We start from the raw sequence: 27773 nt of genomic DNA on the forward strand, positions 1-27773 counted from the left end.
GCCCACAGCCCTGTGACCAAGAAATAACAGACGTAGATGGCTCAGTGCATGTCTGAGGGCCTCTCTACCTTACTGCTTCTTTCTCCAATGATTGATTGTCTTACAGAGAATGACATGTTCACAGTTGGGTTGAACAAAGGTTGGATTTTTTTTTGCTTTTAGTTTAAAGTTTTCATTTTTTCATTTATATGATTAGTCATGCTGAGATACTCAAATAAGAGATGGTTTTAGTCATCCAGATTTTGCTGGGGAGATGAATAAAAGCCTCTCGGTGTGCCAAGGCCCTGAGGGAGCAGTGGCATCGCAGGAAGAGGGGCTGGGCTGGGGCGGGGAGAGCGGGGAACGTGGCTCTTTCTCTGCTCCCAGTTCATCTTCTTCTCCACCTAGTCTGTTGGTTCTGATTGTTCTTAACTCCTTTTCTTCTGACGTTTACCTCGAAGAGTATGAGCCTCTCTGCTTTTTTCCTTCCTGCTTTCAGGAAGCTTAATTTCCTGAAAATATGCTCTCCCCAGCTCACTCTGTGTAGTCGTCAGTGTAGCTGCCTTTCCTGGCAACAGACAGTCCTGAAGTGCAGGAACTCTGCTTTCTCATCCCTGCCTCCAGCTGTGTTCATGATGCTGGCCCCCGGGGCTTTCCTCTGTCGAAATGAGGGGACCAACCAGGTACCATCCAGACCGTGCTGGTCTTGAGCTCGAGTCTGTGGGGGCCTCTCACTCTTCGTCAGACCAAGCCCTGAACCTGAGCTTCATCTTTAGTAACTTTGAATGTTACTGAAGTACTGAAAACCACACAAAGTAGACATAATTTAAAATTTGACCTTTTTTGAAACTAAGTAAAATAAGAGGTGAAACTGCCCACCCAGAGCAGTCTAAACCTGAGTAACCATCCTCCCCATCGAACCTCCAGTTCATTCGAGCCCCTCTTCACTGGGCCGGTCCCGTACCACGTGAACCAGCCCCACCGACTCCTGATGGAGTCGCCCTCCCAGGACTCCACTCTCCCCGGCGTCTCTCTAACCTGCTCAGTGGCGGTTCCAGCTTCATAGCACGTGTTATCTGCCACACTTCAATATGTACGTTCTCGTATTATAATTGTTTTCAGGTGTTGGACTGTTTGTTCCTCCAGTAAGATTTGTAGTCCTTCACCAGCAACCGCGGATTCTTTTTGTATGAAAGATATTTACAGGGCATGTGCAGGCAATCTTATGTTACGTGTTCAAATGAGTTTTGAAATATAAAGGAATCGAGTTTTTAAATGGCATTCATGTTAGTTCCCTTGTCAAGCACTAAAACTCCACCATGTGTCCGGCCCTGTGTTAGAAACAAGGAATTCAGAGATTGAGAAAAAAATAAATATAGATGAAGGTTGTAATGGCAGAAGAGAAACGGATCTGTATTCTCTGCCTCTAATGTACCCAGCACATGCTTCTATGCCTGCAACATGTGTTATGTTGCAATGCTCAGAAAGTGCCTCATGGCCCTTCTCTTTGGCTTTCACACCTCTAGGACATGAAATGGGTATTATAATTTTATGTTCTCATAAAATGGTACAATACCTGGCACATACTTGATTTTTTGGAGAATGTTTGGAATGAACTGTTGAACTGAATTAGAATATAATTTCAGAAATGTTGTAATGGAGCCTGTATAGGCACCACAGAAGGACCAAGGCGGGTACTCAGCCCATTTCTCTGTTTCAGAGTAAGCCCCCCTCATCAAATGACAGCCCCATCAGTTTACATTTGGATAGTTTTACTTGGACAGTAGTTTTACTTAAGCCAACACTGGCAGTCCTCCTTTGGTAGAACTGCATTTTTGAGGAGGCACAGTAATTTAAAAGCATGTAAGTTGGATAAAGTAGGGTCTTGTATTTCTGAACAAGGACCTAAAGCCCAGATTTTTATAGAAAAGATCCATGTTTAATAAACTTTGATATGCCTGTTTTCTCAGACAATATAAAGTTTTGTAAAGTTTCAGTCTATTGAATGATCCCACTGGTGCTTTAAAACTCATTTATTTATAAAATTGACATAAAGATTTTCCTGACCTGTTAATATAGTGTTTATTTCTGGGGAGTAGACCTGATGTGTCATTCAGGGAAGGAAGAATATTTCTGTATTTTCCTTTAAACCTTCCGCATTGTTTTGAATTTTCACTTGTAATGAGAATGTTTTATTTTTCTATGAAAAACGAGTTAATAAAGTTGATGTGAATCCAAACTGTGTAAGGATAACAAGCTTAAGAAGCTGATGGAGAGTGGCTACAGGCTGGGGGATGGAAGTCTAGGACTACGAGGCTGTACAAGTGGTGGTTTTTCCAAAGAGGAAGAGTTCGAGAAGTGGCTGAATAGGACAGGGTTGTGGATGGACCTGGAACTGGTAAGAAAAGGTTTTCAGGTGCTGAAGCATGTCAAGCAGGTGGTGTATGCAGTTTCTAGCTTTGAAAAGCTTTCAGCTCAAAGGTGCTGATGATGAAATGAGCTGTGTCAGTTCAGGCTGCTAAGTGTGTAGCTGGCCTGGGTTGGTTTTATGTTGTGGCAAAGAGTGACTGAGACCAGGAAGGTGGGCGCAGCTAAGGATGATGTTACAACTTGGCGCCAATCAAAGCTTTTATTTAAATGCTTTAATGAATTTAAAACATACTTGTTTTTTCCCGAATGTTTTAGGAAGTACTACTGAACATATGAAAACAGAGGACATAGGCAAGAAGTGGTCAAATGACTGTTTTGAAGGCTAAGGCAGGGTCAGTGTTGTCTTATAAAGGGTATAATTTTCATGTACCTAGATCTGAAAAAAGAATCGGGATGGGGTAATATTCTTTGATTCATTCTTGTCTCTTAAAAATTTTCTTTTTAGAATGTCAATGTAGTCGTATTTTCTGTAAATTTAAGTAGGTCACAAATGTGTATTAAAATATCTTTTAGTGTTTTACTCTTAATACATAAATACATTACAATTAAAAAGACTCTTATGACTCAGAAATAGAATTTTTAATATTTCAAAATTCCACTACCCACCTCCCCAAATTAACTTCTCTAAGCTGCTTCATATACGCACACATTACGTGTGTATGCAGTTTTATTGCATCAAACTCTACCCTGCAGCTTGCTTTTTTTATTTAATGATGGGGCTTAGAGCTTATTCTCAGTCATTGCTTATAATTCACCTTGTGCTTTTTCATGGTTGTAGTATTTTATAATTTGAATGCATCAGGTTTTTATTGGACTTAAGGTTGAGGACAAATAATTAAGTTTTCTTTTAGCCAGATTTATGTCTGAAGAAGTCCTAGGGGACTTCAGAGAGAATGATAGGCATTTCAGAAATTCCACATTCTATGAACGGGTACTAGGAGCGTGGAGTGAAATGAGGAAAGAGAGCTACAAGTAACCATAAAGATCAGGAAAGGACCTTGTAAAATTATTTCCAAATGCTTATTGCTGTAACTTTTTGGCCAAAAAGCTTACTGGCGCAGGCCATGGACTTAAAAAAATCAGATCTTGTAGATAACAGCTGATTTAGGAAGTGTATAGTCCTTTTTAAAATATGTATATAAATGCTTTGTTCTCTTCACCCTTTAGTTCTGTTGTTTATCATTATTTCTTGGAAAATAATTCTGCTAACAGGAAGGGCTGCTTGCTTTAAAAAAAAAAAAAAGTAAGCAAGAAAACCAACAATTTGTGGACATGACGGTCTTGTATTTTGACCATGATTAAGAAGCTACTGACCAGCTATAGACCACCATTTTATTAAAATACAGGTTGCAGCATTTAAGACTGCAAATGAACATTTTATGGGGTGATAAACCGTTCTTCTCTGCCCACCGTGCTCCCCTAAAAGAGCAATAGTGTAATTTGACCATAGACTTTCACCCACACATAGCTGGTTTTCCAATTGTAAATTTGAGTAACATTTTAGAATTTGAATTAGCTGCTTCATGGTGGTCATTTAATACATGAAGACCTATTTAGGCTCAAAATTGAAAGGTGAAGAGTTGCCATTTTTGTTTTATGTGTCTAGAAACTGTAATTTATAATGTACTCTATTTTAACAATTTTTTAGTGTTTATATTCTGCTTTCTTCCTTTATTTTTGCAACTGTCAAAATTTTAATATCCCATGATTTCATGTTTTGGTTACATTTTTTATTCTACTATCTCTTTGATTGCAGAAACTGTATTTTAAAGCTTTTCTGAATCATTAAAGCACCAACTACAGTACTGGCACTCAGAGGCTTGTTAAATGAAGAAAAGTGTTGCCAGGGAGTTTTCATAGAGCTTTATGTGCTGTTAATTGCCGTGAATTAAATCTGTTACAAGTAATGTAACTGTAATCTGTTGAAAACCTCACCTTTCAATTAACCAATTTTTCCAAACTTTTCTTCCTTCTCCTTGAAGAGTACTTCAGGTAGATTTATTTTCACCTGTGCAAGCCAGTTACCCTTGGCCCAGATGTTACTGACATACAGAGGAATCTGATCTAGAATACAAGCCTATAAATTATTGCTTCTTTTTACACCTTGTTGTAATGCGTACAGTTTAGTGGAAAAATACGTGTTTCTAATCCACTGTTGTGTTTCTCTGCAGATTACCTATTACGAGCCAGTCAATTTACATATATTATTACAAATCCTCATAATAGCCTTGTAGTCAGTGAGTCACAGAGCTGGTAAGGACAGAGCTGGCATTCAAACCCATACCTAGCAGACCCAAAAGCACTTCTGTTTCACCATATGTTCCCAACAAAATTCAGCTAGTGCATTACAGAGAAAAGAAAACTGATTGAGGAGGCAATCCATTCTGGGGGGCTTTCAGAGCCATCTCAACCACTACCTGCCTTCTGGCTTAATCTTAGTCTCAGGTTCCTTATTTGCAAAATAGGGGTAGTACTGCTCACCTTGCAGAATTACTATGAAGACTAAATGGAAATGCATAAAGTTTTGACACGACAGATTTTCAAAAGGAAAAAAAAGAAAATGACCTAAACTACCCCTCCAAGTCAAGACACCCTCTGATACAAGTAAATGCACTAAACAGAATTTTAATTTACTGCTCTGGAACAGAAGACATTGACTAGAGTATTCCCACTGTGTTTTTCATTGTCGGTCTATTGAAGAGCAGAACGGAGTTCAGTCCCAGCAGCAATGTAATTTGTCCAGGGAGTGTTTTCTCTTTCTTCTTAATCCTTTGTTTTAATCCTATTTGGAGCTGCAAAACTTTCTGAAGGGTCTCATGCTGCCTAGGGCCCCGGGCTGGAATTTTGTCTTAGCCTATTGATGTGGTGAGCTGTTGGAAGAGGTAGGAGCGATTTAGAATGAGATGGCATCAGGAAGCAAATGAGTTGAACACATATTTCTCTGACCGCTAGAATTCCAGTGGAGCTAACCGGTGAGTTTGTGAAAGTTTTATTTGCAAAACCAGTAAGTGTTTGACTGAAATTTTCTTTTTCTCTTTAAAATTGTTTTTTAGGATGCAGAATAGAAAACTGTGATTCTTGCTTTAGCAAAGACTTTTGTACCAAGTGCAAAGTAGGCTTTTATTTGCATAGAGGCCGTTGCTTTGAGGAATGTCCAGATGGTTTTGCACCATTAGATGAAACCATGGAATGTGTGGGTGAGTAGTTTTTAGTGTAACTTTCAAATTTCAACTTTTATTTTAATATCTATTTCTTGGAAGTGGGGAGCATGCTGGATATATTCATCCTAAAAACAAATTGGTTCTCTTGTTATGAATTAGAACTGAAAATTACTGAAGTTCTTTGTTGGCTTTCTGAGTTCTTTAGGCATCATGCAATTGGGTAGTATCATATATTACATCTTGGTACAAAATTTGCTAGTTGTACATCTGTTAGGTTAAATTACTTAAATGCTGAGAATAATATTTTCATCATCTGTGTAATACATCCATTTCTTAATTATCTTAATAAATTATTAGTCACTGTTAAAGAAGCATTTTCTTTAGAAGTAAAAATTTTCAAGCAGTGCCATGTAGTTAACTAGTCTGTCATTTTTGTTATGTGTATTAATTATGGAGTTTCTTGCTTAGCGTAAAATAAAAAACAAACCTGGAAAGAGATTTTTTGTGCCAAATTCACTTTGTTGATGATTGACTGCATGTTGTAAAGTACATTAAAACAGTTTTACTTCTACTAAATTTATATATGGGGACTGCATAATTTAATATACATATATATACTGTTGGTGAATAATAATTAGGAATACACATTCTATAAATTTTATATTTTTTGAGTGTTTTTTAAAAAAACTTCAGTATTTTTATACCACTGATTTAAAGGTAAAGATCTGTCAGTACTTATGTTTTAATAAATGCCTGAATATCATCTTAGGTGTAATGGCATCTTCACCACTCCCACCTGCTCCCTGTCCCCCCTCTGTGAGTTTTATTTGACGTTATATATCTGATAGGATGTATAGCAGAGCAATATGTTATAAATGAGACTTTCTATCTCTTTAAAATGGAGACCTAAATTGAGAACATTTTTACTGCAGAAATATTGAAGTAGTCTGTAATCATATATTGGAAAGCTTGCAGAGAACACACTAAAATGAGAGGTTTTTGAAGAAACGTATACTAAAACATTCCTATAATATGTGTGAGTTAATATGTTCATATAGGCAGCACCCTACTGAAAAATAGTCACCAGAAGAGCATATTCAAGTCTTTGAATTTGCTTTTGAGAGGCAAGACCCACACTCATTACAGATGTCCAGTGGAAATTCTCATGAAGCCCTTAAATATTAATAGATTAACAATAGTCCTATGCATTCCCCTGAATAAAAATCTTAAATAGCTTTGAAAAAGCTGAGTCACTGTGATGTCTGTTGAGATCTGTAATGTGGAAATATTAATTGTGTGTGGACCCTGAGCCTGGGTCCTCGTCTGCTAGTGATGGGGCTTTTAATGGTGAAGTTGATGAGGAAGTTTAACTTTGCATATTTCTTTTTATTCCCTCTCCCCTTCTCCCATCCCAAGGTGTTGAAGGGCAGCCTACTTTTCCACTACATGAACTTACAAAAGAGGATGCTAAAAGCTTTTACATACCTAGGGAAAAAAATACATTTTCAAATATCTGACTGTATTTGTTTACTTTTTAAATAATAGCATCAATTTAGGGGGTAAGAAATACCTACTGTGGTTTCCAAATGCCCATTAAAAGAACTGAGATAATCAGAAAAGGCAAAACACACTCCCGATCCTTTTTACCAAGTACTGACTTCCAAAATAAACCTACCACTCTTGTGAATTTCAGTGGGGGTGTGCAGAATTAACCTGCAAGATTTTTTCTCCTGCCATGGTATGAAAATAGTATCTTTTACTGTAGGTTATAGCCACTGAGTGTTTTAAAGATTCTATATTTCAATGTCTTTAGCATCCCTTCAAAAAATGAACTAAGACAAATAGAAAATAATAGTTTTTAAATTACTTCTGTGGCAGTTGTTTACTTTTATCTATAACTCCATAATTCAAGTTATTTATGTTCCTAAAAGGTGTATACAGGACTTTGTGGGCTGTAGAGCTTAATTTTTGGTGGGGGAGTGGAGAAACGCTGCTGTATAAATTTGAGGACCGTGGAGAAATGTGTGCTAAATTATTATCTGTGTTTGTTTGTATTTTCTTTATTAGAAGGATGTGAGGTTGGTCATTGGAGCGAATGGGGAACTTGTAGCAGGAATAATCGCACATGTGGATTTAAGTGGGGTCTGGAAACCAGAACACGGCAAATTGTTAAAAAACCAGCAAAAGACACGATACCATGTCCAACCATCGCTGAATCCAGGAGATGTAAGATGGCCATGAGGCACTGTCCAGGAGGTGAGTCGGGATAATCGCTTCCATGGGCTGGGTGCTTTCTGAATTCTCCTCTTCCTGATAAAGAGTATTTATCCATGAAGAAAACCTGATAATATTGGTGAGAAAGTAAGATTCTACATTGTAATTCCTTAGAGATGAATGCTTCAATTGTGAAGAATATAAAGTGAATATTTCATTTATTTTCATCATATGTGAAAATAATTTAGAAGATGAACATTCCAGATGAACTTTAAAAAAAACTGAAGTATAGTCAGTTTATAATGTTGTGTCGGTGTCTGGTGTCCAGCATTATAGTTCAGTCCTACATATACATACATATATTCGTTTTCATATTCTTTTTCATCGTAGGTCCGAATGAGCTTTTAAAATGAGATTTCTAAATGTGTGTGCGTGTCAGGTTTTCCTTTTTTCTTTTTTGCTAATGTACCATAAAAGCCGGTTCTTGGGAAATCAGGCCTTTGCAGATGTTGCTCTAAGAGAAGCGGCCAATTTTCAGTTGAGAAGAGTTTAGATTAGAAAGGTTTATGGACTCTGTAAAATCATCTGCATCGTTACTAGTTGAAGATGACAACTTCAAATAAACTTGCCCAAACACTGGGAGGAATAAACATGGTCTTAATGTTACCACAATTAGCTGGTTCTCTTTTGTTTTGATAATAATTTGTAGAAAACAGCTACTGGTATGTGTCTGTTTATTTGTGTCTTTGTAGTAATTGCGTCGATTTGCAGTAATGACTCTGTAATAACAGGATTAGGCCCACTTGCAAATGAAGAGACATGTACGGAACTAAGGTGCTGGCTGAAGCCCAGGGTGTTGACATGCAGTTCTCTGCGCTGACACCGCGGTTCTTAAAGCAGGATTGCTGCTTATTTTACTGCTAGCGATGTTACTTAGTTTAGAGATGAAGTTGGGATTTTTCTAATGCACAAGACAGAAAAGCAAAAAAAAGTTGCATTTAGAAAATCGCCCTATGAAATAAAGAAAGCTTTCGTCTGCCTTCGTTCTTGCTGTTGGGGCATAGCTTTTCAGCTTCGTGCCTGTAGCCCAGAGAGGGGATATATATCTGCTTAGAATGGATTTATATCCATATTATGCTGCCTCATAGAGAATGTCTATGATCCATGGAGGAAGATAAAACTTTTAAGACTTGAAGACTCCAGTTGGCCTTGCAGAACTATTAGATCCAGATTCAGAAGCTACTGTTAGGAAGGCAGCTTTTCCTCTTGAATTAGTTTTGCTTTTCTTTGCGGAGTCTCTGAAACAAAGTTTTTTTGGGTCTGCTTTTCACTAACAAGGATGGTTTTGTTCCATTAAACTGGGTATTTTTCAGTCAAAATATAAGAAAATATTTTCTTACAAAACCAATAAGCCACTTCTTGGGTAGCTGAGAGCGTTTAACCTGCAACCTTGTGCCTAAAAACAAACCTGATGTATTCAGGTATTGGAAATAAAGACTTTCTTTGTTGTATATTGTTTATATAACCACCCCCTACCACTCCTTTTCCAGCAACGTGGTCCCCCAATTGTGGTTTACATTAATAGCAAAAATTAACCTGAAAATGCTCCTGTAACAAACATGCTTAAAGCACATTTCCCTCCCCTCCAACACTGTTTTGACCCAGCCTCAGGTCTTGCTTGAGAAGTTTGTAGGTAACAGCTAGATTGTTAGACAAAGTTTACTGCATTTTTGTTCCTAGGCTTCCAACAACAGTACACTGTCTTAACAGATATAACCTGATCTGGTCAGCAAGTAAAATTATGTCAAACAAGTGTTTATGTATCATCTGCTAATATTCTTTTTGACAAGTGAACCAGTAATGCACTTTGATTTAATTTATGTTGAGGTTTTCCCAAATATTATTTATTAAGCTAGACCAGCTATTGTTCTAATCCCCATTATCTACATACTCAGTTTAATAAATTCAATTTTTAAGTAACCTTTAAAGTTAGTGGGTCTACAAAGTTATATTGGAATGTGTCTCATGTTTTATAAAAAGGGAACTAAAATCGAATTCTTGACAGAAATGGAAAGTGACTCCAAAATAAAATAACTTCTATTTACAAAGGTAGGAAATGAAAACTAGAAAATTAATTTTGGAACTTGAGCACCAATTGAAAAAAATTGGCATAACTTCCAGTGGAGTGTCCCACCTTGCCTCAGGTGAGAGAGGAAAAAGTTCTTTCTTCAGTAGGTCACGGTGATGAATGAAAGAAAGGAGAAGAAAACCACTTTATCCCATTTCACATCTTGACTTGATTTCGGTGATCTGCTTTGACAAACCATGCAAAAATGCAAGTTGCAATCAGGTTGGGAATACAGACATTTTTCAGGTCTTTTCACCATATGTATGGACTCTTCTGCTCTTGGAGCCAGTCTTAACCTGATTGCACACAAACGCAGCCTTCACGTCCTTCACACTAGAGCCCAGGCACGTTAAAATCGGCTGCTTTTGATTACTGGGAGGCGTAAGTCAGAGGTCAGCGAAATGGAATAGTCCTAGATACAGAAGATACTACACTGAAAACTATCAAAAATGAGAAAACAAGTGGTAAGAGTTAAAAACAACAGTGTCATGCTTTAGTCTATTTTCCCTTAATTATCATGTGCTTATTTGCTTTTAAAAGTATGAGAATATTTGGAAACATCTTAAGTCATGGATTGACTTATGACTTGAAGTTACAACCTTTTCTTTTTGAATAGTTATCTTTTCTTTCATTTCTGGTGACATAATCTGTAGAGTTTCTTGGGCTTTTCTGACCCTCATTCTTCAGGATCCTGGTCTGGCGATCAGGAGATCTGGGTCTCTGCACCCTGTCAACTCATTAATTCCATGACCCTTGGCAAGTCACTTAACCTCTTTTGGCCTCTATTTCCTCATTGTAAATTGAGGGTATTGGAGTAGGTGATCTCTAAGATCCAGTCTAGTTCTAAAATCCAGTGACCTTAAGATTAATTGCTGAAAGATGGGGTAAGTTCTGTGGTCGTCAGGTGAAGGGTGAGGAAGAGAATTGTAAGCCCGAGAGTGTGGTTACACACCAAGAACTGAAGACTTTTCCAGGAGCTTTACTGTGCCGTTTACACCTGGCAGCTTTCACCCTCTTCCTTCCTCCTCCTTCCTTTCCACAGACAGTGAGCTTCAAAGACTGAGCAAGACTCTTCTAAAATCCACACGTGACCTATGGTTTAGCTACCAAAATAGGAGGATAGAGAAAGAAGGAGAGGATCATAAAAGACCGTGGAACAAAGGGAAAGACTGACAGTGAGCTAGAGGAAAAAAAACTGACAGCGAGTTTAGGAAACAAAAAATGGGCTAATAAAAATGAAGACTACACTCAAAGCAGATAAAACTATCTTCACTCTGCTCCCTCCCACCCTGAGCACACTAATTAATAGAATTCATCCTGTTGGGACCAGCTTATTCTGTTAATATATAGCCTGCAGCTTAAAATGGAAGGGATTTCAGGTCTCAACTATGTTATACGTTAGGCAATGTATTAATAGAAAAATATACACATGCTACTATCATATTTAAATGACAAACAGAGGTTTAGAAGATGCTTATATACCAGGTTGAGGGGATTGGAGGTGGCCATGGTCTTTCACAGGATTGGCCAACATAGTCCCAACCTGAAATACTCAGTCCCACCTATAAAGTCCCATGACAACTAATTTTGATTTATTCATCTGGTGTTTATTGATCAGTGCTGTGAACCAATCATTGGTCTAGGCATGATGTTGCTCAGAGTCCTTACAGAGCTTTTTCTAGTGGGAAGCATGGCAATAAAGAAGTAAGTGCATGAGTGCATCCCTTCAGGAGGAGATGGGAGCTGTGTGAAGAAAAATAAAGTAAGATACGGAGCTATTGGAAGACTGGGCTGGGAGTGTATTATTTTATGTGGGGTGTTCAGAGAAATTGAGAGAGTTAACAGAGATGTGAATGAAGGAGATCTTTTGAAGACCTAAGGGAGAGGTTTTTTTTTTTTTTTTTTTTTTTTTAGCTATTGACTCAATGGCTATGTTTTGTGAATATCCTTGATTCTCCCATTACATGTCAGGGAAGGGGAAGGAACTGAGATCCAGGAGGCTCTGACTGGTCCATGGCAACAGAGCAAGTTATCAGTAGTAGAGCCAAGAGTAGGACCGAGAGTCCTTGCCCAGGAAACTCAAGTTTTTTTTCCTGTGCCTTTTCCTTGTTCCTTATATTAAAAATTAAAGCCATGGTTGTCCAACATCGAAGTAGTTGACTTTAAACTGTTTCTCCCTCCACCCTGGTGCATCATTTTACTTTTTTTTTTTTTTTTAACAAATATATATTTTTTAAACATGACAGTCTGCTGTCACCACCCCGTCCCAACATCCTCCCATTTGAGATAGTTAGTGAAGAGTAATTCAAAGGTCATTTTATAAATGCCAAAGTGCGGAGCCACTGGCTTCGTTTTGATTCAGCCACCCCTGCTGTGTCCGTCTTCTATAATTTCAGTATCATTTGTCCTCAGTTTGTTGGGGAGAAAAGTGTGACTTCGAGGTTATTCTTTCCATCCTTAGTCTTTGAAAGTTGCCCTGCAGCGGAGGCTGTCTGTTGAGCCACACCAAGCACTTGTCCCTCCCCCCAGCTCCAGGCCGGCACAGAAGCCCTGGGGGTCTGAGACCCTCCCCCACATCTGGTAGCTCTGGGCCTCAAAAGGCCTTTGTCTTTCTGACACACCTAAGCAATCAGACTGTTAAGGTAATTTAAGAGATGCTTTGACATATGCAGAGATAGCTTTCTTCCCTCTTGCTTAATTCACTGGCTGCCTTAACTCACTGAAATTGTTAGTAAAAATGAGGTGCAATTCTTTAAGACCTCGTATTTTCTCAGGACTGTGCTAAAATTTAAAAACAAAAACTTCCACTCCTTATTTCAATTTGAAAATAACTTACACTTCATGCATGATATTACTTGACCAGCATTTACCTTTTTTTTTAAAGTGCCTTTTAACTTGATAGGATGCAAAAGAAAACATTATTCAGCAACCAACTTAGAACCAGAATCTCTGCAAACATCTACTTTTTTAAAAAGGCAGTAGTAATAGGACCTCTCTAATTTCGTTCTCTGTATATAAACTGACAGCAACATGTGGATTAGGTATTAGATTCTATAGCTAAAGATGGTTGTAGATTGTGATGGACTAAATCGAGAGCAGGAAATAAGCACATTTTCAGTAGGGTAGGGTCAAGAAAATATGCTTCAGACATATGTTCTTTATTTCTCTACATTTTGTTTACATTTGAGTTGCAATTTATGTGGTCTGTTTTATACATGCCAACCTCAAGGGTAGTTTGGAAGAGAGAAGATGAGAGAAACTTCTTTTCTTTTGAAAAGTTCAGAGTTGTCAGGAATGTTAGATACTGAAATTTTTATATGAAGAAGAGAGCGTCTAAAAGGGGAATTCTTGTTGCCTCTCTGTTTGCTACGCTAGATGCTTTGTTTCTTGTAAAATCAGTGCTTTGTGTTAGTTACTTTAAGCAAATTGTAATGTTTCCCAGGTACTCTGGGCACAGGGCAGCAATGTTTATTTTATAGTGATTACAAACTGGGACAGTCGCTCATAAGCAGCCATATCTTAAATATAAATATATAATTATCACGTAAAATTGACATTTAACAAAGATCCACCTGCTCCCAGACGTTTCTCTCAGTAGCTAAAGTATCTGTAATGCCTGCTTCATCTGACTTCACAAGGAGCCTTTAGGCAGTGTCTTGGGATGTCTCCCCTTCCTCACTGCCCTCACCCGCCTTCCACTACTTAATTTTTTATTTACTTGTTTCTGGGAAGGTGGACAGGGGATAACCACCAGCACCTGGCGGTGGTGGTAGTTTTTGATCTTGTATTGCTGTTTGGCAACGATTTTTGTCAGATTGACCATTTCTCCGATTTCAGAGGGTAAGGGTCTGAAGAAATGGAAGAGCAGAAAAGTAAGCCCTGATGTGCTGTGCACGGGAGATCATGAGAAGTCCAGAGAGGGAAAATGAAGTGCAGTCTCGGACTCAGACGGGAAATCCCAGGGCATGCCAACACCCGTCGCGGGAGGCTGAGGCGGGGCATGTAAGGCAGCCTCCTCTCCCAGCTGCATTTTCAGCCTGCCCTGGTGCCAGGCTTGCCTGCCGGGGTGGGGTCAGGGGCCAGGCAGTGAGTGAGCCAGTGCAGAGCCCACACCTCTGTGACATTCTCTACGGCTTCCCATCTGGACTCTCTCGTAGCCCCATTTAATTATAGTCTGGAGCAACATGTACTAGCCTCTTTTATGGGTACTTGTAAAAAGGATTTCTCAACTACATATGCCACCAAAGGCCCGATGGTCTATGTGGAACAAGGCAAGGGCAGGAAAATTCCAAAGGAGACTTTCTTTTATGAATTTTACACAGCAGTAAGCTACTCTGATCTTAATGTAAAATATATAAAACAACTTTTACAACACTCTAAAATAAAAACAACTTTAATAGGACACACATGGTGTCCATGGTAGTTTTTTCCCCCCTCCTCTTACAAGGGACATTTTTTTTTTCCTTATGAGATAAGGGAGTCTCAAGTATAAATCCCCTAATGGTTTCTTGGAACAACTTATTTTCCTCACCAGACACCTCACTGGGATCTTTGAGCGGTGTTGATAAAAAGAGTGCAGGCGGTTTGCTCCTTGAGATTTCCTGTAAATACTCCGCCAGCTACTGGATTGACCTAGAGTTGGACTTGTGGATATCCTCCAGGATTAGGAGGCAGAAGGAAAACATTTTAATGGAAATAATGACACAGTTTTAGTAAAACCTCAGCGTGATTCATGTTGTCATCGTACAGAACTGGTTAAGACAATAAAATTACTGTGTGCAACACAGAGGGGCAGCAGGTTCAGGTGGCAAAGGTTATTACGCTCTAAAAGTGTAAAGGCAGTAGATTTTGGTTGACAATTGACCTGTTTATACAATATTCTGTGTGTCAGCATTATTTTCTTGTATTTGAGGACTTTGGAAACTAGAAGTAAAATATTTGAACTTGCATAGTCGAGAGACATTTAATAATTGGTATTAATACCCCTATAGATCCTGCCTATTACTCAAAGGATTTAACGGTAATATAAAAAGATATTTGATAACATGCTAAACCAAAACAAATTTAAAAGATCAGAACTAAGAACTAGGAAAAACCTTAGAATAAGATCTCAGGACTGACAAGGAAAATAGACCCTATGAATACGTGTTGGTTGAAATAATTGAGCCAAAAATTTGAGCTTGGATTTTCTACCAGGTGAAGGGAAAATGTGGATATGATTCTATATTAATTTAAAATAAAAGATTACTTATAAAAAATATCAACTTAATAACAGCTTTTGGAGGGAAAATCACCACACATGTATGTATGTATATACACATAGCACATGTAAACCCATACATATACACACATGAACATGTACACCTGCATGCATGTATATATGACTATGTACGCATGTGTATGCATAGATACACACATATATACGAATACTCCAATTTCAGACACATTTAAGTGTGTGCAAGGGGTGGGATCTACATTATAGAATTAAGGAAATTAATGTTAATTCTCACGGTAAAGGGAGCATTCCAGTTCCATAGGAAGATAAACACTACACATATTTCTCAAACAGGGAATCACACCCAGAGCAGTGAGTTGTGTGGTGGACAATGTCTTCAACAACATCCACATCACAAACATCAGTTTCTGGAAGGTAGATGGCAGCTGAGGAGTGTTTACCCCTCAATGACAGCTGAAGATATGATAAAGAAACGTCAGTCGATAGAGGAACAGGCAACGTGGAATCAGGACTTTTTGACTTACTGCTTATATTTGACTAGAATCATCCACTAGGTTCTTTTAGTGAATATGGAATCCATTTAGAACTTCACGGTATCTAGACAGTCCAGGAAACGTGCATTCTAATTGAGGGTCGGTTGCGCTTCGAACTAGTCAGTAAGTCAAGTGTCTTTCCTACATGTTCTTAAATCAGAAGTTGCATATTTAGGTGCAGAGTTATTTCTGGTGATTGTCTCAGGCCCCGAAGTAATATTTCACATAATGTTTTGTGGTTTTTATTTCTTTTCTGAGGCTGACCTTCAATTAATTTAACCTGTAAAGGCTATTTGATAAGAGAGAACCGTGTGGATTTTGAGTAAATGCTTACTGTGTTGAATTGACTTTATTAAAACACGTTATAAAGTGCCTTCTAATTTCTCTTTTGAATTGACTTCCCCAATATAATTCAGGTATTAGCCGTTGGAGCTGAGTTTCCAATGCAGTCTATGATTTTTTTCTACGTCTGTAGGTTCATCAAATCAATTATTTAAACATCTATTAATTTCTATGTTCATGAGAAATGGGCAAATTGGAAGTGGGGAGTGATAGAAACCAAAGTTTACAGTCCAGTTAGGGAAGAAGAAAATGCACGTTATAAATTAACAAAAGAAGCAAAACTGAATTTGTAAATGTGGGTAAGTATTGTTACTATCCCTATAATTTCAGAGTCTGTATCCTTACTTAGCTGTTGGGCCAGGGAACGCTTCCTGAAGAGCAAAATTTGCATTAGGAGAAGTGAGCGGAAAACACCTTAAAAAATGGAGATCATTTGAGACAGAACATTGTGAGGAAAGATGTAGATGCCAAAGCATGCCTCTTATGTCCAAGGGAGAGTGAGCAGAAAGGCCCAGCTGAAGCTCAGACGTCGAGAACGGCAGTCACAGCAGCTCACGGCAGAAACAGAAGTCGCAGACTGATTGTGAAGCAAGTCTGTGGAAGGGACAGGGTTTTGAATTTTACCTTGTACGCAGGAGAGAGTCACAGGGGACTTCTGAGCATGGAGGTGTTTTAGTAGAATGCTGACTGAAGATGGGGAGGGCACTGAGGTTGTGTTGGTAAGGTGTAAGGAAGAAGATAAACTGCGTATCTTGGATTTGGGGCAGAGCATTAAGCAGAGTCTGAGTTTGGGAGAATTACCAGAGAATACTTATGGGTTCTGATGTTTATGCATTTTTGTGCTTGCTTTTCTAAAGAGCGTAGTATTTTGCCTTGACTTGCAGTCCACTGTGACCCTTAGATCTTTTCCTGCCAAATTTCTAAGCCAAGTCATTCCCCAGTTTGTATTAGTGCAGTTTATTTTTTAAAATCTAGACACTTTTTTGTGTTCACCCTAACTGAACTATGTTTGCTCTCTATTATTTCCATTCTCCATTTACCAAGACCCTTGGATGTATTATTCCCAATTTTCTAGCTTACGATGTTAACCTTCTAATGGGTTTCTCTTACCAGCCAGGTTGGAGTGCTCTGAAAATTTAGAGTACAGAAATTAAATATCATTCAGATCAAGGATGGAAATGTTCCTACAAGACCTGGTCTCGCCGTATAACCTAAGGTGGTTTACTAGCATGTCATTTACTAGCAGCTGTCTGGAATGCTGGGTTGAGAAGGATTCTGAGTTAAACGCTGGGTTCAGGAGAAAACTGTATATTATCAATCTGTGGTGTTTGTGGCATGGGGTAGGAAACAATGTCTCATGTATTTGTTCCCCCAATTCTTGTTCTCTAATCTTTGAACCCTCTAAGTTCGCAACACATACTTTCCTATTTTTGACAAACAGTCCTCTAGCTTCTATTTGATTCCCTAAGTGATGATGAACGAATGTACCTTGGAAAAAACAGCATGGAAAAACAGTGGGAAAAGTTGTAAATTTGGCACATACTGGTCTTGATGATCACTTACTGGTTGAATGACATTTGTCAAATTAATTTCCCAAAGCATTTATGAAAAGGGGATAATATGTTGCAGGATTGTTGTGAGGAATAAATGAGCATATATGCAAGTAGGTGAATTTTTTTTATTCTTCTACATTCTGCTGTGTTTTCCATTCTCCCTATGGCTTACTCTTGCCTCTTCACTCTCCTTTGATTTCTGCCCACCTCGTGCTTCAGCTCTCATTCAGATGTGAATCATCTTCCATCGGAGCCCATTTCCCACAGATCTGGCTGGTGATGGGCATCTTCTGTTGACATCCCACCAGCATGTCAGACCAAGCGTAGTTGGAACATACCTTGCTGTCCTTTCAAAACCTTATTTCTCTGGGTTTGGCTGCTCTTTTTTATAAAGGCATCACTAGCCACCCGGTTACCCAGGATCCCAGCCCTACCTTTGAATCTCTTCCTCACATTCAGATAAATTAGGACTCAGACCTTTGCTCAACTGCCTGAAAGGTATGCAAACTTGAGAAGTCTACTTTAATCTCTCTAAAGTTCAGCATCAGCGTCTATATTTGGAGGATAATAACAGATGCCTGCTCCATAGGATTGTTAAGAGGATTAAATAACATCATTCATACTCAGCCTTGCACAGAATCAAGGACCAGAAAATATCTTTTTAAAATAACTGCTCACCGAGTCCTGTTTCTCCGCTCTTCATTCATTTTTATTTCTGTTGTCTTTACTCAACTTGAAGACTTTATTCTCTTTACCTACAAGATTGTAATAGCCTTTCGTAGGCAGAGGGAGTGTAGGTTAATTTGCATCCCAGCTAACAGATGTGTCAGCATATCCAAAGTTAAACTCACCTCACTTCACTTACACTGTAATCTAGGTGGTAAAACTGAAACAGTAAGTCCTAGAAATGGCGCAGACGGCCATTGGGTGTAGTGCGGAGCAAGCCTCAGATGCTGAAAGGGGTGAACGTTGCAGTATGACTAGGAGAGGTTACTGGTGGCTGAAGAGGTGATGCTTTCATAATATAGACCTGGAGTCATGGGAGGGTTTGAAGAAGTGAAGATGAGTAGAGGGTGAAGGGAGAAGATCAAATCAGCAAAACTGTGAAACAATGAGATGTGTCTACACTACCATATACGTAAACATGGAGACTCTACTTGGTATCATATATGTGTCGGGAAGTAAAAGGGGAAAAATTGGGGCAAAAGGAGTTGAAATAAGGAGAACAAGTGAACTCAGCAAATACTTGAAAATCCATGAGTTAGTTACCAAATTGAGCCTCATGGATTAACCAGTGCCAGAAAAATTTGAGACTGAAGAATTTTCACAGGGAAGAGAAAGTCTCTGTTCATTGGTGGTGATTCATTTACAGACCTCAAGCTCAGATTTGTAGTTATTTAAAAAGAAGTTTAAGCGTGGGTATTGCATATGACACATAGTTTATAACAAGTGAGCTAGCCACCTACGTGATGAGAAAGTAATGAGCATAGTTAGGGGAATGGGTACAGATGTATAGCAGGTATAGTAATGTGTGTCGCTGCCCTGTACCTAGAGACACTTCTGCTAAGGGAATTCAATTTCTTAACCCTATTATATATCAGTAATTTAATCTTGAGGAGAGTAGGATCCATAGAAGGGAAGAAAGCTCAAGACCAGATCCAGGTGAAACTAGATTCTACGCAGGATCTCCTGGTATATAGGGGAGTTTCACGGCTCATGGGGAGGTCCAGCAGGGAAGGATCTGGCCTCTCACCCTGGTTGGATGAGAGAAGCTTTATCTTTTTCTCTGCTACGTTTTGGGGTTTCTGCATGAGTTTTCCTTTGAAAATAAGAGCATGTCTTCCTCTGAAGCAAAACTTTTAACTTGCATTTATTCACATCCCTTCCTTTATGTGTTAGAAGGTACAAAGAGGCCAAGTGAATTTCCCTTGGTAATTATGGTCGATAAAGGCAAAGCGTGTTCCTGCTTAGACATCATACCTGGAGATCTTGCTTCCATAATAGCCTCTTACTGTTCGAGCCAGAGTAATCCCTGGGAACCCCTCAGAGGTACTGCAACTAGGAGTTTCATCTTCTTGTGTATACATCCTCCGGAGTGACTGGTCTTGTTTTTGCAATGTTTTCTCCGAGTAGTGCTGTGAAAAATAGCATGGACTGATTCAATAATGTTTCTACTTTTTATGGTAGACTCTGCAAGATTCTATGCTGGACCAATTAAAAAAAAAAAAACCCAAGCTTCCCTTTAACTAGTTCAGCTTTTCATTCAGGTAAACAAATTATATTCAGGTAAATACAGTATGAGGTGGACAAGCATATGATGTGCTCCAAACACAACTTCGTCTCATCTTGAGCTTCCTCTTTAACATTCTTATGCAGTAGGTATTGCCTTCCCTTGTTCCTAGGAGAAAGCAGTTCTTACATATTTTCTGCTCACTTTTTGGGGCAGAAAATTTGGGGGCTGAAACCTTTTCAGTCATTGGTGTCATCTTAACTTAGTTATTAGAATGTCTAGTCCAAGATAATAACCTAAAACTAGAAATTTGGATTGGTAATAAGTCTTTGATGATTGATTATCTTGGACTCATACATGGAAATGTTCAACAGACTTTGGCTGATATGAAAAGTCTATTTTCAAAAATACCTACATGTAGAAAAATCTATTTTCCAAACTACTCCCTTCTTAAATTCTAAAGGAAATGAACCTCTGATGAAATGAAATGGTAAAAAGTAACTGAATGCTCATCCCTGGAAGGTATGTATGGTGTAGACTCCCATTCCTTTCTTCCTCTCTTTTCATCTTATGTCAAAACCTGTAGAAGGAAACCATGTACATGTCTCACATGTGTGCAAGATTTCTTGTAGTAGTCTTGTATTTTCATGTTGAGAGTGGTATTGCTAACTTGAGTAATTTAAAATAATTTCTGCTTCAAATGTCAAGTGTCTGTTGCATTTCAGATCTTCCTCTATTTGGTATAATTGTCAACTCTGAGTGCACAGACTGACCTAATACAATCATCAGTTATGCTTTGAGTTAAGAGTTATTTGGCTGACTTCTGCAGCACTGTTTGAAACAGGGCACTCTGTTGCCGTTACCAGTTTGCTTCTACTTTATCAGAAACATAAGACCTGTGTATCCCAAGAACCACTATGTGAAATTTTCCACCAGGTGGTTGACGTGAGCATATCTAGTTGCAAAACTATAACATCAGTAGTAGCCTAATTTGAACCATTCCTTTTATAATAGCTTACATTTATTAAGAACTTGCTTAAAGGAGTTCAAACAAGGGTGGTGACCTCTTAAGCAACCATATTTTAAAACTTTTTTTAACCATGCAGCCCTCAAATTGTTCATCTTTTATGCAACTGTTAGTACTTGGCAATAAATGATCCCATAATCAGTACTGTGCAATGAATGCATAATTAAAGATGATTGAAAAGTCAGAATATGGGGTCATTTATTGTACACATGCGGAAGCGTGTGGGGTGAGGATGAGAATGAGTGGTTTCGGCCCTGCACGTAGGGAAATGTTCAGTGTTGTGCTCGGCATTTTGTTTGACAGTTGTCACATTGTTTTCATTGTCTCTCCATTTTGTTTATTTCCCTGCTTCTTAAGCAGCCTGATGAAATCTCATCAGCTAACTGGGATTGAATTTTGATGAGTGCCAAGTTGCTTTGATGAAATCTAGTGTAATTATCTTAAACTTGACTTTATTTGGCTTTAATGGTAGCATTTTCCATATTGAGAAAATTAGTGTGTTTGTCCGTCAGTGGAGATAGGAGCCCAGTAAGAAACAAAGACAGCTCAAATACAAAAAGCAACTACAACTGAAGTTCATTTTATACTTTTGTTTCAGAACTAGCTGTCCATACATTTGAACTTAAAAAAAAAAGTTTTAGCATCTGTTCCTTTTAATAACAATAAAATCAGAATTAGCTGTTAGCCAGAACCACCCTCACCCATGGACTAGAGAAAGGATATATATAGTTCTCCTGTTGACAGGGGGGTGGGGGGAAAGCTTTGGTGTCCCATTATCTGCATTTTCCTAAGGGGGACAAAAAGTTTTTAGTATTTTAAATATAAGACATTATTTTATATTGTCAACCAAGGAAACAATTGATCTTTTAAATTGTAATTCCTGGTGTTATTTTAGGCTGCAAAACCAGTGCTGTAAAGGAGTCAAAAGACTCCTAAATTTAAATTTAAATATCTGATGCTTAGGATATGGGGGAAATTAAACTTGCTGAATTCTTATGTAATTAAATTAGGTAATGACGCAGTTGTATTGCTTAGGAGGTCATTATGATGCCAGAATTTCAAGAGGCTGGACCATTAGGTCATGGTGCTGCAGTAGGGTTTTCAGAGTGTTCGCACAGGCTGATACAGGACATTTAGCTGTTCAGCCAGTACATTTTTCCCTCTTAACATAGGACATCAGCAACCTTCTGCTGTCCCCAGGGCTTCTAAATCTAATGTGTGCTGGATCTGGAATGGGAATGGAGCCTGCTTTTATTCTGTAACCATGGACAACCCAGCCACCCTCAAGGGTTCTCGAGGAGACTGAGGCTGTTCTTCAGACCCTTGGAGATTCTTTCCTACTTATCTCAGTTTTCTGGTTTGAGTCGATTCCTTACAGTTACTATAGAATTTTGACTTGCAGAGTCTGGCGGAGAACATCCCCACCCTGAAACTCTTACAGATGGTGGCAGTTTAATTGAAGGCAGATTACTGGTGCCAGGTAATAGAAGGCAGGTCTATGGCCCTGAAGGAAAGTTATATATGTTCCATTTCTTCAAGATCATGTGTTTCTGTGCCTTTGCATAACCTTCTTTGGATATATTTCCTTCTCCATGTTTTTTCATTGGTCACTTTTCAGTGGGCATACCCTACCTGATTTATTACATGCCAACTACAAAGAGTTCACTTAGTTTTACCACCTTGTTTATAGAGTGTCCAGTCAGGGCCCACTTTAGAATTATAGCATTACTGGGTTCTGCTAACTGTGAAACCAGGCACCTTTCTACGTGAGAACAGAATGGAGATCAGCACAATGCTGACTCCTCACTAGCTGAGTTTACTCGTGGTCTGACTGATGCCCATTCCAAAGGAAGTGAGCATTTATCAGAATGGTGTCTTCTGGTGGTGTAAATTTCATGGCATTCAATATTTTAAGTAATCCATGAACTATCTGGCAAGAGTTATTGTAATGGATTTTATAGAAGCAGCTCCACCAAACACAAAATAAACCGTGGTCCACATTGTGCACAGTGCAGAAGTTGCCTCTGCGTAAACAACTTCAGAATCCACTCCTCGTTACAGTGAGCTCTTTGCGCTCACTTACAGAGCTGTTGTAACTGTCATCATAGTCTAGACTGGGGCCTGGTGCGGCTATCTTATCCCCAAGTGCCTAGACTTTCCTGCAGTTTGACTTGGAGTAAAGCTACCACAGAAGATAATCTCTGATGAAGAATGTGAGAGAGTGAATTCTAACAGCTCTGTTCTCAGCCTCTGTTTTGGGTTCTGGCTGTGATCTATGCCACAGCCCTAGGTGAGGCTCATAGTTATTCCAGGGACTGGATACAATTCCTGTCTTCTTGGTATAAGGATTTCCTGATCCACAGGCTTGAGAGAAATTGATAAAATGTGCATTTTTCTGGTAAGATGCATGGTTTCTCGTTACAATAGGTATTGTATAGACCATGAGGTGTGTTGATGAAATGATTCAATGTTTGAAAAGTGTGAAAGCTGCTACAACTGAAATTAAAGCAAGAACCAAATGCTGAAGGTGGGGAACAGGCACCTGTTAATGTTAATACCAATTGATTGAAATTCATAAAGGAGGCATATTAAGCCTTTTTTTTTTTAAAACTTTATCAGAAGGGAGGTGTGATTGGTGTTTTCCTCAATGGCTAAAACAGTTGAGTGTATTTGATTCTTTCTCATCCATTTATTAGTTAAAATTTTTCAAATTGCTTTTTCTATATGACTTTTCTTTCAAAATTGTGCTTATGTTTTTTAGATTTCCAGGTTCTTTTAAAATTTATTTTTATTTTTAGAACTATGATAAAAAAAAACCCCATAATTAAGGTGTATAAGTCCTTTCTTCTTTGATATCCTGACTCTCCATTGCTTGCTAGACCCAACTTCCGGAAGGGCCTTGTTGAGGCAGATCTTAAATGGCCTTGGGCCAAGAGGCTATGAGCAAAAACACGCATACGCAGACACGGGGAGCTGAAGCTTCTCAAAAAGAAACAGGCCATCTGACTTTTTAATTAGAAAAACGTTCAAGTCTACCCCTCAGTATCATCTCTTGGGACTCCCAAACCAGAATCTAGGATATCTTTACTAGTGTTTTTCTTTTTTAAAACATGTAATAAAAATGTAGAACCATAGCCAGGGGAGAGATGAAGGGTAAGGGGGTGTGTCTCAAGGGACTGATAACAGGATTAAAACTTTATAGAAATCATTTGCATTTCTGGCCAGCGTCTGTTATAAAACACACACTTAACTTGGCTGGAGCTGTGAGACCTGGTATTTTACATTTCAAGTTCCTTTTAGGCAAAACTGAACACTTGGTCTTCGAAGCAGAAATGACCACCTCTGTGAAAATTTAAGAACTAGCCCTGAGCTCAGGAGAGAGTAGACTTAAGCATGAGAGGAAATCCCCTCATGGACACAGCTCTTTCGTCAGCCAGTTCAGTGGCAGAAGGAGGGGCTCCTTTCAAATTGTTTGGATGAAATTGAAGATTATGTTACAATAGCAAAATCAAAAGAGTCTGGGGGAGCTACAAGCTATAACGCTGAGGAGGCTGTGTGCTGGCGTGCTGACTTATGGGAGGCCAGTTTGGATCTGGATTAGAGATTTCATTAGTTATCTCTGGTCAAAAGATGATATGAGGCAATTGTAGTTTTTCTTAGGAAAGATATTGTTTAGAGAAAAACACTTACCTAAAACAGGCATTTTATTTGTAAAATGGCTACAGAAAATCAAGAATTGATTTTACTGCCAAGCTTGTAGCACATCCTGGACTCTGAGATTCTAGGTAGTCTTTTTTTCCTACTGTCTTGATAGGATGAAGGCAAAATACTTGGCATGTAACTTACTTGGCATCGTTTGTTCCGGTGTGGTTGAGCAGGTGCTACATGGGGTCAGTAACACGAGGAAGATCACAAGGAATTTTTAAAAGGTTTCTTCTTTACTTGCAGCATTTCAGGCTGTGCTCTTGCAAATGTTCCCCCTTTTGAGTGACTGAACAGCAAAACAAGGAGAGTCACAATAGAGATAGCCTTAATGCTAATGCTACTTCAATTCATTTAAATTGCTGTTCTGTATAACCATCCCATAATGATTTGTTAATCATTGTGCCCTTTGGTCTAGTAACTTGTTCAGTGCCCAACCCCCTCCGCTTCACTTCCCTGCTAAACAGTTTGTGATGGGTCGGCTGTACTACCAGCCCATCAGATGTATTCAGTTTTGGAAGCAAACACTTCATGGTTGTTTAAGAATCCAAAGTATTCGCATGGGGAAAGTGTGGGAGGTTTCAAGTTTCTGAAACATTCTGCAGAAAATGAAGTGATAACAGTTCCTGCCGGTGGCCATATGACTCAATAATAACTAGAAGGGAAAAAAAAATGTTTGTTTAGGCTTGGCCAGAGTGAATAACAAGAGTCGTAATCTTATTTTTGTGCACAAACATGTTTCCTTTCTCCACGATCCCTTCCCTCATCTTCTGTCGACACATTGGTCTTTCCTGAGACCTGGCTTCACTCTTGGACAGATGCTCAGGATGGATTTTGTGCTGAGTCAAGGCTTTGTTTTGATTCCTACCATTCATTAAAAACACAGTGACAGCAAAATCTCAGCTCTCTTGCCACAGTACAATGTTAGCCTGTGCTGTGGCAAAGTGTGGGGAGCGTGCGTGGTGCGCGGTCAGAGGTCGATGCTGAGAAGGCTTCCGTTTTACTTCCATGACTTACTGCCTCAGTTCATCAAAATACTTTTCTCTCAAAGATTTCAGGATACATTTGGCACCAAGATGTGCTAACATGAGCTTTTGTTATGTTTAAATTCCTTCTCAGCTTGGTTGGCCAGATCTTTATTTCATTTTGGTCTATAGGCACATCTGTCACCTGTCTCCTAGGAGGTTATATGCCTCTTGAGAGGGACTCCTTTTCCCTGAACCTGTGCTTTGTGTTTAGCTTCCAAATACTTTTGACATTTCTAGAGCACGATCAGGTGTGCCACCCAATTTTCAATCCATTTGGTTGATGGGCTGGGGAGTTATGGTCTGTTTTATTGTATTTATTTATTTTCGCTAAGTGGGTGGGATATTATAGCTTTAATAAATGACCTTTTGTGCTGATAGTGTTGTGGCCAGAGAGATTGTGTATTTTGAAAAGAAAACCTTTCATTTCAATATGTTAAGTAATTCTGCAGGAATTCATAAATAAAGGGTTTAAGATAATGTATTTTTGTGTGTTTCTTTTCTTTTGTTTTGAATTTTTAAATTGAAGTGCAGTTGATTTACAGTGTTGCATTAGTTCCTGGTGTACAGCAAAGTGATTCAGTTATACATATACAGCTATTCTTTTTCAGATTCTTTTCCCTTATAGGTTATTACAAGATAGCATAGTTCCCTGTGCTGTACAGTAGGTCCTTGTTGGTTATCCATTTTGTGTATGTAGTGTGTATATATAATCCCAGACTCTTAAGTCATCCCTCTCCCCTTGCCCCTTTGGTAACCATCAGTTTATTTTCTATGTCTGTGAGTCTATTTCTGTTTTGTAAATAAGTTCATTTGTATCATTTTTTTTTAGATTCCACATATAAGCAATATTATATATTTGTCTTTCTCTGTCTGGCTTGCTTCACTCAGTATGATAATCTCCACTACTCAGCCATAAAAAAGAAAGATAATGTGTTTTAAGGAGCGTTCCAAGAGAAGTTGCCTGGGAAAATGGTGGGTAGTTGTAAACTGTCAAAAGGATAAAATTATTTGAACGTTTCTGGGTTAATTTTAATTTCTTACTGTTTTCAAGTTCTGAATTCATAAAGACTTTAAACAGAAGCAAAATATTGGATTTAATAAACTAAGAAATGTAGCAAAACTAAACTTTTTGTCATTGTGAAACTCCTGAGTCTATTAAATGTTTTATCTCTTCTAACTTAAAGTTTAAACTCTAAAGGACACTAAATTTTTATGTTATAAGAATGTTGGCTGATACAGCACTACTAGACTGCAGTTTCAAGAATCCTATTGTGGACAGGTTCAGGATTTTAAGCACACGTGTAAGAAACATCAGTCTTTACATACCGCATTCACTCATATTCTGTCTGTATGTGTATATACGACCAGGATGTGTATTTTCTTAACCGGTCTGCTGAAAATATGGAGGAGGACTCTCCCTTGTAATATGGGTCAAATCCATTTGATGAAATACCAGTTACTAAAACAGAAAACTTTACAGAAGTCATGATGTAGCGCTGCAGGTTTACACATCAAGGGGTAGATATTTTGGTGTCTCACCTGTGAATTGTCTTCAGTTCCTTGATGACCTGGCATCTCCAGCTGATGTCAACCTGTTCCAGCCTTGATGCCACCACAGCTTGGGACTCCACTGCTGGCTACCTGCTCCATCGGCTTCTATTTTTTTCAGCCCTCAAATGGTGAGAGGCAGATCAGCAAAGGAGTAAAGATAGAAAAGGTTTTGCAGTTGAACAGTCCTGAGAATGTCTCCCTGGGACTGCCTCTCATTAACTACTTGTCCTTGGACGCATCTCTGATGCTCTTGTTCTTTTTCGTAAAGTGGGGACAGCTGATGGAATCTTGGTTTGTGAGGCTTAAGGGAGAATGGATAGTGTCTGCACATGTCTAGGATTTCGTGGGTGTTTGTGGTTGTTTACCAGCTGCCCCTGGATGGCTTGCTAGGATACCAGAGAGCTTTAGGTTCCAGAAAGTGGTACTCTTGTTCCAGATTCCTAGCTCCTGCCCTTAGACACATAAACCTAGGTCCTTTACTCATGAGGTGTGAAGGGCACCATTCTGCACTCAGTAGAGTATATTTTGTGGCCCTAGGGCCTCAGTCCTGTGCCTTTGTGTCTTCTGATTCTTCCCACTTGCTTGGGCAGTTGTCTCTAAATTCCACATCTGGAGACCTGGTCATGTTTCCCCAGATCCTGACAATCTTCCCAGGGGGA

The 27773-nt window shown here is 38.8% G+C and overlaps 1 protein-coding gene across 1 annotated transcript in view; it reads left to right on the forward strand.

Moving 5' to 3' along the window:
* Positions 1–27773, forward strand: part of RSPO2 (R-spondin 2) — a 141968-nt gene that overhangs the window by 86111 nt on the left and 28084 nt on the right. Inside the window, exons 3-4 of the mRNA XM_031439491.2 lie at positions 5463–5606; positions 7638–7826. Coding sequence (XP_031295351.1) covers positions 5463–5606; positions 7638–7826 — 333 coding nt within the window. The remainder of the gene's footprint in view (positions 1–5462; positions 5607–7637; positions 7827–27773) is intronic.

This window comes from Camelus dromedarius, chromosome 20, assembly GCF_036321535.1.
Source record: "Camelus dromedarius isolate mCamDro1 chromosome 20, mCamDro1.pat, whole genome shotgun sequence".
Classification (NCBI taxonomy): domain Eukaryota; kingdom Metazoa; phylum Chordata; class Mammalia; order Artiodactyla; family Camelidae; genus Camelus; species Camelus dromedarius.